Source organism: Protobothrops mucrosquamatus, unplaced genomic scaffold (genome assembly GCF_001527695.2).
Source record: "Protobothrops mucrosquamatus isolate PMUCROS unplaced genomic scaffold, P.Mucros_1.0 scaffold222, whole genome shotgun sequence".
NCBI classification, from domain to species: Eukaryota; Metazoa; Chordata; class Lepidosauria; order Squamata; family Viperidae; genus Protobothrops; species Protobothrops mucrosquamatus.
Window position 1 is genome coordinate 297,313 of NW_015386574.1, and position 17,869 is coordinate 315,181.

Genomic DNA, 17,869 nt, shown 5'->3' on the forward strand with positions numbered 1-17,869 from the left:
GTAGGGACGTTTTTAAAAAGTAATTTTAATGGGAACACAGCAATCAATATTTGGCTTTTAATTAGGTTTTAGTGGGGTTATTTTGTGTATTTTTGTATGATTTTTTTTGTATCCTGTATATTGTATTTGTGTTTTTAATATGCTGTGAACCGCCCTGAGTCCTACGGGAGAAGGGCGGTATACAAATTAAATTAACCAACCATAACCAACCATAACCCTTTCTGTTAGCAATATGTACAAAAAAAGAAGAAGAAATGAGAATCACACCATAAAACCGAAGAAAGGTTACAGACATAATGATATTATTATAGCAATCATTTTTATTTAAATGAAACTGCTCCATTAAATGTGTCATTTTTCACCAAACAGATGAATCTAATAACAGCCAGTAAATCAGTTATTATGCATATGGAAATATTTTCATCTCTATTTATAGCAGCTTCTTTTTTTAATTATTCTTCTCCTTTCCAGATGACTTTCCCAAGGTATTGATTATAGAGAGAGAATTTCCATGCAACTAAGGGTCATAATGGTGAACATAATAGGATCTCTTGTTTCAGAGGCTAATTTAATAGAGTGAATGCTGGGTTTGATATGCTTAAGTATATCACGTCCTCGATTATGCTTGAAACAATCGGTGACTGAAACTCACAAAGCTTAAGACCTCCCACATCCATTTTTGTGACAGTGATTTGTGTCCATTGCAGTTCCTACGATTGTTTGCGTGATGATCCCTTTGCCCATGACTGGCCTTCCCTCCCTCAGCTGCCGGGACTCCACTACTCCATGAATGAGCAGTGCCGCTTTGATTTTGGTTTGGGCTACATGATGTGCACAGCTGTGAGTATTTGATTGAACTATGGTGGCCCTTATCCAGGGCCTTTGAAAGCATCCCCAAATAACTTTAAAAGGGAGCATCAGAAGATGGACAAAATGGCTGACGGGCACAAAGCAAAGCTTACTGGCAAACTAGGAGGTGTCTCAGAAAGTTGTATAAACATCCTGTTTTCAAAAAACTGGAATTCTAACAATTATGATGCTATAATTTTATTAGAGCGTTCTGGAAACAGAAGGTCTATGGAAAAAAGAGACTTTTATTACAATTAATTCCCAGAGTTCCTGGGATTGGTTGCATAAGGGTTTCTCTTCTGTGTTATGAAGGAGGGAATTAAATGCATGTACTATCATGGTTATTTAGTGAGTGTAGCTGTTAACTACATCCGTGGTACATCCATACATGTACTATCCAGCATTTCCAAAAACAGAAGACTTGATTTATCTATGCCCAGCCTTCTTTCCCCCAAATCCTAAGAAATTTACAAAATGATAATTGGATAATTAAAGACAATCCCCCCATTTAAAACAATATAGAAACTGCAATGCAAAAAGTGCCATAAATTTAAAAAAAATTTGAAACAATAGTTAGAAACTGAATAAAACCAGTAAACTAAAATTACTACTAAAAAGAAAGGGCCTTCAGAAGCTGAAAGGTTATTAGCAGCAAAGCAAGAAGGTTTTCCATGGGAAAATTGTCTAAGCCAAAGCTGGCCACCAAAATCTTTTACTAGATATAATATTTTCTTCTGGTTCAGGTTTTTTTTTTTTTGAGGCTTTCTGTGGTATGCAAATAATTGAAACAGGGCTTCCTGTCCCCAACCCAATTGTAGCCAATCAGGAAGACAACCTCTCCCAATTCTGGCATGGAATTAATTTGATTTTCAGGGAACGGTAGCATCCAGATGAAGAGCACTCTCTGCAAAACATATGGCATGTGTGTGTACACACACACACACACACACACACACACACACACACACAGTATAATGTCTTCTGTTGAGAGAAAGTGACCATGGATTTTCCATGGTCTGAGCAAAAAATCCTGTTATGATAAGTAATCTTTGTTCCATTTGATTATCTTCTTTTTTGGATGCTCTAGATATTTATAATACTAATATAACAGTCATGTCTGGTTTAAGCCTGTAGTTAGCAGTAAAATATTCTGCATCTTCAAAGCCGTCAGTGTCTTCCTGTCCAGATAAGGATGATAAATAGATAGATATGTAGGTAGATAAGAAACATTTTCTAGACTGTTTAGTCCTCTCAAAGTAGATAACCCATTTACAAAACTCATAAAACAAACTGATAATGGAAACAAACAAAATTCAAAGAAAGTCCAACTAAAGAATAGTTAGTTGGGAGGGTCCAACTAAAATAATAGCAAAATGGGAGTTGCTATCAGGATACTTGTAGATCTACATTCCTTCCAGCATCCATCTTTTTCTCTGTTCAGTTCTAACTGTCCTATATATTCAAGGGTAGCCTCCAGTAATGTATTCTAATTGCCAACAGAAATTTAATTGCTAGCAAGCTTTGAAGAAGCAATTAGTAATATAAATACATTTTTCTAGTTCCGCACCTTTGATCCTTGCAAACAGCTGTGGTGCAGTCATCCTGATAACCCCTACTTCTGCAAAACAAAGAAAGGACCTCCATTGGATGGAACTATGTGTGCTCCTGGAAAGGTAAGAATCTTTGCCTAATGGCTCAGGTAGAAAAAGAAGAGAGAAAGTTTAATATCCTCTCCAGGTTTAATGGGAAGCTATCTCCATCAGAAAGAGTTAAGAGATCAGGACAGAGGAGTTTTAAAATATTTGCTTAATAATGTAGAGCAATAGCAATAGCACTTAGACTTATATACAACTTCACAGTGCTTTACAGCCCTCTCTAAGCAGTTTACAAAGTCAGTATATTGCCCCAATAATCTGGTTTCTCATTTTACTGACTTCGGAAGGATGGAAGGCTGAGTCAGCCTTGAGCCAGTGAGAATTGAACTGTTGGCAATCGGCAGTCAACCCAACTAGCCTGCAATACTGCATTCTAACCACTGCTCCGTGTATATGTGAGTAAACATGACAATAACTAAAAATATGGAGTGCAGGCAATTAGGAGTTTAACTATTTAAAATGAATGTTATGAACTCCCAGAAAAATTGGAAGACCATTTTTTTAAGTATTTGACCTTAGTTTACCAACTCTGTATGTACTGGACAAAAATCAAGCCCCATTCACTACTTTACAGATGCACAAAATCCTATTTGCTATGTTTTGCTTATGCATAAAATATCAAAAATTCAATTCAGCTTTATCAGCCATTTTGTTTTTATGAATAGCCTTTCCTCATTATTAGTGCATTGAACTCAAGGAATTAAAGGAACGGTACTTGATCATTTCCCCAGTTTGCAACTCAGGTTGCATACTCCAGGTTGCATACAGGCTTTGAAGAATCTGTTGCTAGACCTGAAATCACCCTCCTGCTAGCCTTGCCAAGTAGAACAGACAGGAAACAGGACCAGAAAAGCTAATTCTGCTTTATTGTAAAGTTACACAGATTTTGCAAGTCTGAAAGTTCAGTTTTCCCGCCCTCTTCTTCACAGCCCAAAAAACTAGAGTAGGTCCCTTCTGAGTCTCTTGCCTCACTCACTGTCCGGTGGGGGCTATGCTGTCTCTTATTTGACCATTTGCTAGACGGCATCTCTTCAATCCCTTTCCCAAGTTCTTTTTCACAATGCCATTATATTCCTGAGGTTTCCCTTTCAGCAAAGATTGAATGGGTAGATATTATCTGATTTTGCTTTCATCCCAATTCCTATCAGTTGAATTGCCTGCAGATAAAGCAAGGATGAAATCTGAAAATCTGAGGATCTTCAGCTCTGAAGCAAATTTGGGGTTCTACTGGGGGAAGGAGGAGTCAGCAGAAATGGAAATGAAGGTCCTATTGTGTTGGTTCTAAAATAGCCCTTTTATTAAACAATTTAACAAGAGTATTCTGAATACTTCTGAATTCTATAGCAAAGCTTTATTCTTATTTTTTTCCACAATACACCCATTAGAACTCATGCAGATTAATAAAAGAGTCTCATGGTTTATTAAGATCCTCAAGAAGAAGAAATAAATAGAAGTAATGAGGGTAATAAAAGCAAAAATAGCAATGCAGCATTTCCTTTTGAGGGGAAATGTATTTATTGCTATTGTACAGCACACAAAATTGTTATTTCAGATAACAATATTATGTCCATTTTCAAAAATATGCTGAAGAAGAAAACTATGAACATGCTGAAGAGTAAAATATACAGGAACAAATTTAAATTATCAGTATAAGATCACCAATCTCATCTTGAAGGGCTTTTTAACTTTTCACGTATGTGATTTCTTACATGCCTGGATGTATGCATTTTTAATGATGTTATTAGCTGAATAAATGGACGGATGGGAAAGAGAAGAGGGGAAAAGAAGGAAGGAAGGCCTGTTCAAGATGAAAAGATGAGCTCCCCTTGCAAATATACCTTTCATTTGGTGCAAAGCACCTGTAAGTTGGAAATATGTTTTGATGGATGAGCTTCATTCATTCCCTAACTCAGTCAGAATAGGCTGAGGGAAAAGATCAGACTACTTTTTAGAAAATAAAAGTTATTTTATTTCAACTTATATTCAAGTCAACCTTGTTTGTCCTCTAGAGGTAAACCAAGCCCCTATATTCATCCGGCTCCCCCCCCCTAATTCTTCCTACATTTATTTATCATTTTTTCCTTGCTTTCCTTCTCATTTATTGGACTGACATTTTGGTTCCAAGAACAGAAAGCCACTAAGAGTGGGAGAATCTGTCCTTTTTCCTATCATAACTGAATTCAGAAAGATCACCCTATCTTTTACATATTTACTTTTTTATGTCTTTTTAACCTTTATTTATATTTAAGACATATGAATAAACTTTATATCTACCCTTAAACTTACATATTAAATCATCAACCTATTAGTAAATATTTAAACATTTTGCTGCTATTAGCCCTAATGCATGTATTAGGCTTCCTACTATCTCTCAATCACACCAGTCTCCAGGTTAACATTATCCCACATTATCTTTTCTCTTACAAAGAACAGAGTCTCTAGACCAGAGGTGTCAAACTGAATTTCATTGAGGGCCACATCAGCATTGCGGTTGCCCTCAGGGGGCCGGATGGGTGTGGCCAGGGTGGGTGCGGCATACTGGGTGGACATGGATGGAGTGGGTGTGGCCTACTGGGTGGGTGTGGCCAGCTCTACATTGTTCGCATCAAGGGTGCCTGTGGGGGCCTGGGCAGCAGTGGGACAGATCTGAGGGTCTCTGGCAGAAGGGGGTGGGACCGGGGCAAGTGCCAAGGCATGGTCCACTGGGGCAAGTGCCAAGATGGCCACCACAAAATTGTACCTTGGCTCCCGGCCGGCCTGGGCCAGGGCCAAGGCCAAGGCAGAGGGAGCCGTTCCTTCACTGTTTCCAGGATGGCTTTGCGGGCCACATGAAACCACTTCACGGGCCGCATCTGACCCCCGGGCCTTGTGCTCTAGACTCAATTTTCTTCTACTCCATTATTGTGAATACTTAAGTACGTACATTTCCTGGGATTAGTTATGGTATTACTAGCCTGTAGCCTCCCAGAGATCTATGCTTCACTATCAACCCAATTCTTCCTGAAAATTTTCTAAATAGAAGTAATAGAAAAGATGGTTGCAGTTTAATATAATATGATAAGCTTGTACATGCAGTAAAAGTGTATGTTAATTGTAATGGCTTCTTTGATATTTCAGCTACGTATGAAATCATGTAAACTAGTAACAAGCAAGGACTACCTTAGGTTTATGGCAAATGGCAACATGGTTCTTTCTGTTTTTGCTTGCAGATCAGTATCAGTATCTCTTGGCAAAGATCTACTTCTTGCCAAAGTAATATGTAATTTATGTAATGTAGAAAAATAATTCTTTTCCAAATGATATCATTTCAGATTGAAGGGTGGTGATTTACTTAATTTGAGTGGGATTCCTTACGGAATAGTTCCTTGCATACCAAAAACTTTCATGTCAGGACAAATGGTTAAATTAGATTTATCTGACCTCTGGTCTCTCTGTAGTAAAACTTAACTTTTATTTGGTATATCATGAATCACCGGGCCGTGGGAATGGCTGGCGAGTTGCGCTAGCAGGCCCATTCGTGCATGTGTGGGAGGGCGAGCGCTGCCCCAGTGTCACGTGGACCCATTTGCACATATGCGTGGGCGCTAGTGGACCACATGCACATGTGCGTAGGCACCAGAGCTGCCACCAGCACCACCGTCGTTGAGTGTGGCCCGCTTGTGCATGCATGTGCGTGCACACACACACACACACACACACACACACACATGTTTCCCTGCTCCTCTCTTTCTGTCTGGGCTGCCAACCTGAAAAAGTTGGGGAGCTCTGTTCTAGTTCTATATTCCACAGAAATGAGACCCCAGTTACAGAACAGTGGGAGCAGATGGAAAATTGCAATGGAAAGAAACACAATCAGATTTGAAGTGAAAAAGAAGAAAAGTAATTGATTACTTTTTTAAAAAAACACAATCCTTTAAACTCACTCCCTCACATTGTCAAGTGATTTTGCCTATAAACTCTTTTTCCAACCAATGGGAGGCAAATATCAAAAGCCAGTACTGTAATGGCTCTGGACATACGGTTGAGAACTGTTCTTCTAAAGGATTTTTCAGACATTTTTTTAAATTAACATGATCCCATTCAGTGGATTGAATGACAAAATTTTAATGGGAGAGATTGAAAGAGCCCATTTGGCGTAGTGGTGTTGGCCTAGAAAGCAGGAGGCAGTGAGTTCTAATCTCCCTTAGGCATGAAAGCATGAATGACTTCTTAGGATGACTTTGGGCTAATCATTCTCTCTCAACCCAACCTGTCTCAGAGGATTGCCAACGTGGAGGAAATAGGAGACAAGTATCATAGGTATGTTTGCCACCTTGAATGTTATATATACTGAATATAAATGAAAAGGGGGCTGAAAACCTAATAACGCCATTTATTATTAGTCTAATATGTCAACCTCCAGCTTGAATATCCAAAAAAAGTCCAGGATTACTTTTATTTCTGAAAAACTTACTGGTTTATTGAATAAGCAGAGGTTTCGTTGCTCTAACTAACCCATTTGAAAGCACCGTCTCTTCCTCCCTCCTTATTCTAATGGCAAGATGAAAACAAAGAGGCCCGTAGCTAACAAATTTTCACACTTGACAGCTTTCGTTCCTAGCTCTGTTGGCTGTTGCCAGTACTATTACTTGATATTCCTTTGTACATATGAAATCAAATGAATTTCATTCCTTGGATCACTTTATTCATTAAAAAAAAATACACACAGAGGCTGCAATCTTATGTAAACGTTCTATCCCAGACAGTAATCAGAAAACATATTATTGCTTTAAAAAAGTCTATTGATAAGGAAATTGATAGGGAGACCACTATCTTTCCAGAGCTAAATGAGAACTGTTTTGATATGAACAAGATTCCATAATACAGTAAGTAACAAACATGCTTTAGACACAGTTGCCAGACCCAAACATTGTCTCTTTTTTACTCTGCATTTCTTATTAATGGCAAGCGTGCCTTCAGCTGTTAACTAAAAAGCAGAGACATCACCCTGCGAACAAAAGTATGTATAGTCAAGGCCATGGTTTTCCCTGTTGCAATGTATGGCTGTGAAAGTTGGACCATAAGAAAGGCTGAGCGCAAAAGAATTGAGGTCTTTGAACTATGGTGCTGGAGAAGACTCCGGCGAGTCCCCTGGACTGTAGGGCGATCAAACCGGTCAGTCCTAGAGGAAATCAACCCTGACTGCTCTTTAGAAGGCCAGATCCTGAAGTTGAAACTCAAGTACTTTGGCCACCTAATGAGAAGGAAGGACTCACTGGAGAAGGGCCTAATGCTGGGAAAGATTGAGGGCAATAGAAGAAGAGGACGACAGAGAATGAGGTGGCTGGATGGAGTCACTGAAGCAGTAGGCGTGAGCTTAAATGGACTCCAGAAGATGGTAGAGGACAGGAAGGCCTGGAAGAACGTTGTCCATGGGGTCACAACTTCGCAACTAAAAACAACAAAAAATAGTGATCATTTTCAAGTATTCTGAATGTTTATAAAAGCAGATCCCTCCGTTAAGTTTATGAAAGAAACAAATAGCTCTCTGCTTCAATGTTGTCAGATGTTTTGCTTGGAACACTGTTAGTGAAACAGAATAGATGATAATCAATTAAATGTGTGAGTTCAGAAAAATAACCATTCCTCCTCTCTCATCTGCAAACATGTAGTTATTATGGATTTCATATCCCTATTCCCAGTGCCCTTTAGTAAAACACACGCCAGTCTGAGCATGGTTGACGTGTTAAGAAAATAACTTGGCTTAGCAACAACTGAGGAAATTAAGTGCCAGAAAAGCTTTTTTGTGTCGGTTTTGTTTAGTTTGCTTTAGCTAGCATAAGCCTTCACTGAATCCTTCCCATCCATAAATTCTGGAATGGAGTAACTGAATTCCATATTTATCAGCAGTCAAATTCTGTAAATAATGAAGAGAAAAATTATCTATGAAAGAATGGAGTATTTCGCCTGAAGAATTCCCTAAGATTATGGGACAGGGAGATTTGTTTATCTGCTCTGACTGCTTTTCTCCATCATTATGTTGAAACTGTGGCTATTTCAGCAACAGCTGGATCATATTGATTGACCAGAGGATTCTGTAATGTAGCTGGATAACATCTGGCCAGGAAATCTTTTGGAGTGTGGATATTTTTGGAGAGGCTGGTTGTAGAGGAATTAATACACTGTATGCTTGAAATATGGGAGAAATTCATACAGTGTTTTGTCCTGATCTGGGGCCAGCAGTCTATTTCCAAAGGACAAGTTCACATGCTACTACCTGCATCTAAGTTAATAATTCTAATAATTTCCAGAGAACTCTGAGGGGATGGCTTTTTCAGTTGGCATAGTTCTTTCCTTATGAAGCATTGAGTTGATCTGGACAGTTGACATAATCATTTTGAAGACGTTTTAGTCTTTGCCAGAGTAAAATTTGTCTTTCGGAATTGAGGGCAACAATGCAAACAGGATGCCAATAAAAATTCAGCTAGTGTTGAATCATGTCAGATGGAAAATAGATTTTATTATTAACACTGTTACCACAGAGAGCTACTGCAGCTGCTGAAGGAGTAAATATATATTGGATTTTGATCCTGAATGGTAATGCGTTATGACTTTGATGGCTTGCTGTCACCAATTTTCAAGACCGTTTGAAAATAAAATTGCTTACATCTATCCATGAGGTGTACTCATTGTGCAGTTCCATTAATAGACATATCAAAAGCAGAGTTGGAATTATTGAGGCGAGGTTGCTAAGACCTGAAGATGAAGACAAAGACCTTCAACTACTTTCATGTTTGATTGTTCTCCATCTTAGCTTGTAACATCCAAGAAGAGCTATTTCCCTACTAGCTATTTACAGTATAGCACTGTGGACAGTGTCTGAGCCACACCACTACCGTTATGGTGATCTAAAGCCCATCTTCAGGTCTGATACATTAGCACAGCAATAGCTACTGTAGATGGTGCTGTAAATCACCAGTGAAGAAATGGTCAAGAAGAGATAACCAGTTGAGTCAAGGAGATTATATTTTGCTCCTTGAGAAAGAGATACCAGTCAAGCAAAATGGGCAAAATGCTTAGCTAAATAATTGCCAACTAACAAGTGTGATGAAAAAATATGTAAAAGGAGACCAATACATGTAATACCATTTTTTCTGTTATTTTTTTTAATTTGCCAATTATATTTGGTAATTGCTAAATATTGAGCATATTAAAAAGATAATGTAAAATAAATGGACAAATAGATAAGATGAACATGGAATATATATAAGAGAAGGATTGGAGGATATGGGGTCATATTAGTGTTAATGCATTTCATAAAGTAAAGTAAATCAACCATTAAAAAGAAGAAAACAATTTTGTGCTTTTTATTTTGATTCACAGAATAAATGTTCCCTAAAAATTGTGCATTTCAGAATTGGTCTTTAATCTGTTCCAATACATTTATCCTACTGAGATACTACCACATTCAATTTTCATAAATCTTGTGACAGTGTGTCTTTAAACAGCAGGACGCTATGATGCCTTTTGCATTAAATAACTTTCTGTGCCTTTACACAAATTTCTGTGCAGCCAATGGCTGTTTAAAACCCTAACTGTGCAATCTTACATCTCTATTTTTTGGAGCAAGCCTAGTGTTGAATTCAGTTGGACTCTTGGTATAAAACTCAGTCTTCATGAAGTGTTATCTTCATTGGCACATTTTTCTGTGCCTTAAGCTTTGTGCCTTAAGCTATGTGCCTTAAGCTTTGGACCATTTCACACATTGCAGTGAATCACACTTGATCTTACCACAGTCAGTTCATTGAAAATTGTATCTTAATAATGTGCCCTTTTTTGTCACATTCACATGCCACATACAGGTTTTTGTTTATACCACACTAGATTTTAGAAATATGAAGTAAGATTCAGTGAAATACAGTTTGAAACTAAGACTAAGCCAGAAAGGTTCTGAAGTTATCGTCTTAAAAATGAGGATCTTCCAAAATGGGTTGAATTAATCTAAATCCTATTGAAGCATTGCTAGCAATCTGTAAATTCTGAGGATTGTCCTGAGCATTACATATTTCTCGTTATGTTCTTCATATAAATATAAACCACTGGATGTAGTTTTGCAACTGGCAACTGGCATTTCTACTTTTAAACTGCAGAGAATTATTTTACCATCAATGTCAGTGATAATGTTTTAGGGGATGGACTCAGGGACTTCTATTTCACTGAATCCCCTCAGTATTAAATTACTCTTTGCTATTCTATAACATGTATGAGTTTGCCAAAACCCATAGAGGTTTTGGCTTGTAGGGAACATTTTTTGCTTGTATGCTTTTCTTAAACTTTTCCTTCTGTACCAATCTGTTACCCATTTTTTCCCCTTCCATTTCTTTTGTTTGAACATGTTGCAGTTATCAAGCAGGGAAAAAGATTGGGAAAGAAGAAATGAGGAAAATGTTAGTTGTGAATTTCACAACTGAAATCAAGCTCATGATCACCAAATGAGACTCACTTTAAATTCAGTATCTAAAATTACCTTCCTTTCACCCCTGCAGGAACTATGTTGAGTTGTATTGGGAGCAACAAGATTAAGGGTGAGCTCAATCCATAATCCATCCAACATCTGATTCAATACAGAAGAAAGGAACTGTGGCCAGAGGCAAAGGAACACCATAATGCTTTCTCACTTCTCCACTGTATTTTTATGTAGATTCCCTTGTATCCCTTTCAGTTTAGTTTCTCCTCACAATACTTACAGAATTAAATATAAGCATTCCATAAAGGAAATTAAACAGGGGATATTTATTTTGCCAAAGGCAATTTTCACAGTCCAGATGATTTCCCTCTGAGAAAGCTGACCTCAGCTTCTCCCAGACATGAAACAGATGGATAAATATGTGCTGTGTTAGTCACCACAGAGACAGATCTTGGAATATTAGTGAGAAATTGCATGAGTTCCACAGTCTTTTTGACAGGTTTCACATGCGACCATTCTTCGCACATTAGCGCATGCAATGGTATGGACAAGTCTAGTCACAGCATAGCTATGTCATGAAGAGACAGAGAAATAATACCTCTTTGCAAACAGGATTTGACCACAAGATCAAACATCTGAAAATGTTAAAATCTGGAATGGAGAAGAACTTTAATTCAATTCACTTGATAGATTATCTGAACTATGTATTATAAACATGTCTCCACTGAAAGGTAAATATTGCTTCCAAGTTGCTTTCCTTGCTATATGATAGCTTCAAAAGTCATGACTCTATTGACAATACTTGGTGAAGCAATTCAAATAGGAAACATTTTCACCCAACAACATCATTCTTCCTTTTTTCATTCTAAGACTTGGGAAACTGGACAGATGTTTTTGTAAATAGGAAATATGGAATAAAATTTCTTTTTACTTTGTTGCTATATGAAATCAAGACCCCATGAAGATTCTCTATGGCACTATCTCCAGTACAAGTCATAGGGCATTTTTTTCTGTTGCCTTATTTATTCTGATGCCCTACTGCAAGTTGAGCTGCATGTGCATGCGTGTGCACGCCAGCCTGCCACTCACATGGCTTGGTTGCAAATAGACCATGCACTGGTAGTGGGCCATGGCCCAGGGGTTGGAGACCCCTGCATTAGAGCACACAGAGAAAAAGGAAGGTGTATCTCCATAGCATTTTACGATCAGTTCACCTTCAAAAGTATAACACATCTCTTTTGTAAGTCCAAAATAAGAACGTTGTTCTGAGATGAAATCCAGAGATCCAAGTTACTCTTCTGAGTTATTTGTGTGTCCCTCTTAGCTATTAAACATCAGCCAGTTTCATTTTTATGTCCTGTGTATCATCTTTGCCAATATCATTCTTGTAGACTGTCTTTTTAAAATCCATATCCAAAAACAGCCTGATTCTCAATTGTATCCTCTTCTATCTACTTTTTTCAATAGTAGTAAACAATCTTAAGATAAATTTCTGAGTACATTGTTGCCAAATATCCTTGAATTCTTCCAAAGTTAAAATACTTTTTTCCATTCAGTATTTGTGAGTCCTCTTTTTTAATCATAATCTTTAGTTCAATTCTGGTTGCCTCTAGCAACCAGCCTTCAAGGTCTCCTCTTATCAAGTTTTTCTCTAATCTATAACATTTTCCCATATAAATATTTTTTAAGATTCAAAATCTTCACATATTTTTAATAGGATTTTAAACACATCACAGGAAGGAGTCTCATTTCTTATTTTCAGTCAATCTGGTCTAGTCCGTTTATAACTTTCCAGAATCAATATTCTAATCTTTCCCCGCTTATTTCTTGATTTTTTTAAAAAAAAAAATAAGTTCTTAAACTTAGATAAAATTACTTTCACTGAGGATTAAAGGAGAATCACCCAGTGTAATAGAACTTGTGCTTCAGAAGATTCATAGTATTCAAAAAATAATTTACAAGCCATTTCCAGATGTGATTAAGAGAGGAAGTGGGCAAACCCAGTGTCCATTTGAAGTCTCCAAATTTCAGCTTGGGCAAAGCTGACCTTCCCAGCTCCCAAAACTCTAAAACCTGCCAGAGAACATTATATTACAGACTCACTGTAGGGAGCATCTGCATGGAGCACTAAAGGCAATCTCAGGTCCTCCCCTGTATATGGAGAAGAATTTCAAGGTGCTAATCCATTTGTCAGCTTCTTGTGCTTCTACATTCATCGGCTCTACTAAAAGCAAAGCCATCTTCAGTCTACTATTGGTTCCTTGGAAGCCAAAGATTGGGAACAAATATTCCAGAAGACCTTTCTTTTCTTTTATTTAAAGTTAATATAAATTTTAAAGGGAAAGGATTCAGAAAGATGGGGAGAGGAATTTTATTTTTACAAGCTAGAACTTTTTTTTACAAAGCTGAAACTTTGGTATGTATGATGCACCAAATCAGAATGAAATTAGATATATGCAGAAGATAATGAAAGTTTGAATACAATTGGCTGGGAAAAACTAATTCTAGGGGATGATTTAAATACTGATGCAGGTACACCGGGGGATAAAATAGCTTTTCGTAAAAAATAAAACACAACTTTACTCTCTGAGACATTGCAGACATTAATGCAAAGGTATGTGCTCATGTTTTTGATATTTGGAGTATTATAAATCCTTCAAAAAAGGATTTACATATTATTCAGGTAGGCGCCAATCTCATTTAAGGATAAATTATATTGGAGTTTCAAAAACAATTTTAATCGATTGGGCCAAGCAGAAATTGCACCAGTGTCTCAGTTATTATCGGATATAACTTAGAAAGCTCCCATTTGCTCATTTTTGGCATTTGAATTCTATATTGCTTTATAATCTACAAGCGATGCAATATCTGTTCAAGTTTTGATAAGCTTTTAAAATAAAAAATGTGTGGAGCAAAGAACAAGATGGAACGCCATGAAGGCAGTAATAACAGGGAAATGTATAAGCCAAATGAACAGGATCAGAAAGAAAACTACATAAATGATAAATGTATTATATTCAGAAGAAGAATGTAGACTATATGAGTAAAAGATAATAGAACAAGAGTATGCATTAGAAAGAAAAAAGCTGGATATTTCAGATATCAACATCATTTCAACACAATGTTTTATTTTTTAAGATAAAATATTAGGAAATCTCATGAGGTAATAAGCAGGGCTGCCCACTATCCCCTTTCTTATTTAATTTTGTAATAGAAACATTAGTAGTAGCACTTTGTGGTAACATTAAGGTAATAACGGGAGATAAAAATAAGAGCTGAAGTTAATGCATTGGCAGGCTGAACTATAGCCACTGTTAACAATGGCACTAAGAGGGTCAGAACAACAGGAGAGAACAAAGATCTCCAGAGTTATGGCCCTTTGTGTGAGGTTTTATAGTTTCTCAGGGATCCCTAGGACTGGAGTTGAAGTAGAATGAAATGCAAGTTTTCTTGGGGCTCAGTGAAGAGTGCAGTGGTTGGAGTACAGGAACAACGTGAAGTGTGTAATTCTGGATGACATTTTTCTATGAGACAAGTTAGGAAGAGGGAGGGAGTGAGTGAGTGGTGAAGGAAGAAAGGGAAGCAGAACTGATTTGAAGTAGTTTCCTTGAGTACGAGGGGAATAGTCTGAAGATTACCCCATTAATAGAGAATGGATAAATGGGGGGATGGGGACTTTCGGATTTAGATGTAATAGTGGGAGAATGTATTTTTGCCAATACTCTGTTGGTTTGTGTCAGCTTTTTGAGATTGTCTGTCTGTCTGTCTGTCTGTCTGTCTGTCTGTCTGTCTGTCTGTCTGTCTGTCATCTCGATCTATCTATCTCTGTCTGTCTATCATATCTATCTATCTATCTCTGTCTATCATCTCTATGTCTGTCTATCTGTCTGTCTATCATCTCTATCTATCTATCATATCTATCTATCCATGTCTGTCTATCTATCATATCTATCTATCATCTCTATGTCTGTCTGTCACTCATATCTATCTATCTATCTATCTATCTATCTATCTATCTATCTATCTATCTATCTATCTATCTATCTATCTATCTATCTATCTACCTCTATCATATCTATCTGTCTGTCTGTCTATCTATCTATCATCTATCATCTATCTCTATTTATAAAATATATTGGCTGTCCATCTTACCATAGGGTAACTCTGGGAAGTTTGCAGTTACATATACAGTTAAAACATAAAAAATTAAAAAGTTAGAGAAGAAGTTCATCTCCAATACTAGGTCTATTACAGGTAGTCCTCATGACCATAATTGGGACCAGAATTTCCATTGCTAAACAGGGCGGTGGTTAAGTGAGTTGCACCCAATTTTAAGACCTTTTTTGTCAAGGTTGTTAAGCAAATCACTGCAGTTGTTAAATGAATCGTGTGATCATTAAGCGAATCCAGCTTCTCCCATTGACTTTGTTTGTTGGAAGCTGGCTGGGAAAATTGCAAATGGTGATTATGTGACCCTGGGATGCTGCAAAACCATTGTAGATAGAGACCAGTTGCCAAGCTTCCAAATTTTGATCAAATAATTATGGGCATGCTGAGGTCATATGTGTGAGGGCTGTATTTAAGCCATTGTAACTGCAAACAGTTAATAAACAAATGTTTGTAAGTTGAGGACTTACCTGTACACTATCAGAACCTTGCAAGTACAACTCTTCCTCCCTAACTTTTACAGTCCAAGAAACTAAGGATGTCTCTTCTGAGACCTTTTCCTTGCCCATATTCACTCTGTGGACTCAGTTCCTGCTTGTCTGACTGTTGTCTAGTGTGCGGATCTTGCTCCTGTCTCCCAAAGACCCAAGGACCAATCAATTTAACATCAATACCTGGGAAGATCCTAGAAAAGGTAATTAAAAAACAGTTCTGCAAACAACTAAAAGCAAACAAAGTTATAACTAGCAGCCAGCACGGGTTAAAACAGATCATGCCAAACCAATCTTATTTCATTTTTTGATAAGGTGACTAAATTAGCAGACCAGCGAAATGCTGTGCACGTAGTATACTTACATTTCAGTAAGGCATTTCATAAAGTAGACCACAACCTACTCCTTGGTAAGCTAGAAAAAAGTGGATAGACAACATCACCACCAGATTGATCTGTAGCTGGCCGGCAAACCATACTCAATGAGTAGTCCTCAATGGCACCACATCCACATGGAGAGAAGTAAGCAGTGGGGTACCACAAGGTTCTGTCTTAGGCCCAGTACTCTTCAACATCTTCATCAACGACTTAGATGAGGGAATTGAAGGGGAACTCATCAAATTTGCTGATGTCACCAAACTAGCAGGAATAGTCAACACCGCAGAAGACAAACTCAGGATCCAAAAAGATCTTGACAAACTTGAACAATGGGCCTTGTCCAGCAAAATGAGTTTCAATGTGGAGAAAAGCAAAGTCTTACATTTAGGCAGGAAAAATAAAAGGTACAAGTACAGACCTGGCTTAAAAACTGTGAGACGGACCTTGGAGTCCTAATGGACGATCACTCGACTATGAGCCAGCAGTGTGCAGCAGCAGCCAAAAAAGCTAATACAATCCTGGGTTGTATAAACAGAGGCATAGAATCAAGATCACACGAAGCATTAGTACCGCTTTATAAAACCCTAGTGAGACCACACCTGGAATACTGCAGCCAATTTTGGTCACCATATCACAAAAAAGATGTTGAGAATTTGGAAAAAATTCAGAGAAGAGCAACTAAGATGATCCAAGGCCTGGAGACTAAAACATACGAAGAATGGCTGTGGGACTTGGGTTTGGCAAGTCTAAAGAAAAGAAGAAACAGGGGAGACATGATAGCAGTATTCCAGTATTTGAGGGGCTGCCACCAAGGAGACAGGGTCACGTTATTCACCAACGCACCAGAGGGAAGGATAAGAAACAATGGTTGGAAACTGAACAAAAAGAGAAGCAACCTGGAATTAAGGAGAAACTTCCTGACAGTGAGGACAATTAACCAGTGGAACAGCTTGCCTCGAGAAATCATGGGTGCTCCATCACTGGAGATTGTTAAGAAGAGGCTAGACAGTCACTTGTCTGAGATGGTATAGGTCCTCCTGCTTGACCAGGTGGCTGGACTAGAAGACCTCCAAGGTCCCTTCCAGTTCTATTCTATTCTATTCTATTCTATTCTATTCTATTCTATTCTATTCTATTGTCATTCTTGTATACCGTTACAGTTGATAAGGTGGATAATTGTTAGGTGGATAATTGGGAGAATATGGGTAATTTGGTTTTTTAATCCCAGTTGGCATCTTGATTTACTGAGGATCTCAAGGAATCAAAAGAGGTAACAGCTAGAGTGCCAGTGGAGTAAAATGAAAAATAAATCTTATGGAGTCTAGCTACATGCACAAGTGTGAGTTTACGTGGTGGCATTTGGGAGGCAAAGTGTCATTACATCATCTCCTTTATTCTGTCAGTAGACTGTCGTCCAACAACTTTGTTTAGAGCCAGATAGACTATTGTGATAGATTAGCATAGCATATTGTCAAAGAAATATTTTAATAGAATAACAGAGGTAGACGGGATCTTGGAGGACTTCTAGTCCAGCCCCCTGCCCAAGCAGGAGCCCTATACCAGGGGTGTCAAACTGCTGGCCCGCAGGCCGGATGCGTCACGCCAAAACCGCGCCCACCCCAATCCCAGCAATGGGAAAAAAGTCACGATACGTCATGACACGACACGTGATGTCACAAGTTTGACAGGACTTCCGGTGGCAGGCTCCTTCGCTGGACGCAGCTGTTTGCTGCTCCCGCCTGTTTCCGCGTAAAAGCCGGTTTGACAGCCTGCATCAGCTGTCAAACGGCTTGATACCTTTCCCCTGGGCATAGGGGGAAAGGTGAGCTGCCCGAGGTAGGAGTTGAGTTCCCGAGTCGTCCCTTGTGGACGATGTAGGTGAGA

At 38.2% G+C, this 17,869-nt stretch overlaps 1 protein-coding gene across 1 annotated transcript in view; it reads left to right on the forward strand.

Moving 5' to 3' along the window:
• The window catches only part of ADAMTS2 (ADAM metallopeptidase with thrombospondin type 1 motif 2), a 256,898-nt gene that overhangs the window by 203,248 nt on the left and 35,781 nt on the right, over nucleotides 1–17,869 (forward strand). Inside the window, exons 9-10 of the mRNA XM_029283769.1 lie at nucleotides 708–840; nucleotides 2,409–2,522. Coding sequence (XP_029139602.1) covers nucleotides 708–840; nucleotides 2,409–2,522 — 247 coding nt within the window. The remainder of the gene's footprint in view (nucleotides 1–707; nucleotides 841–2,408; nucleotides 2,523–17,869) is intronic.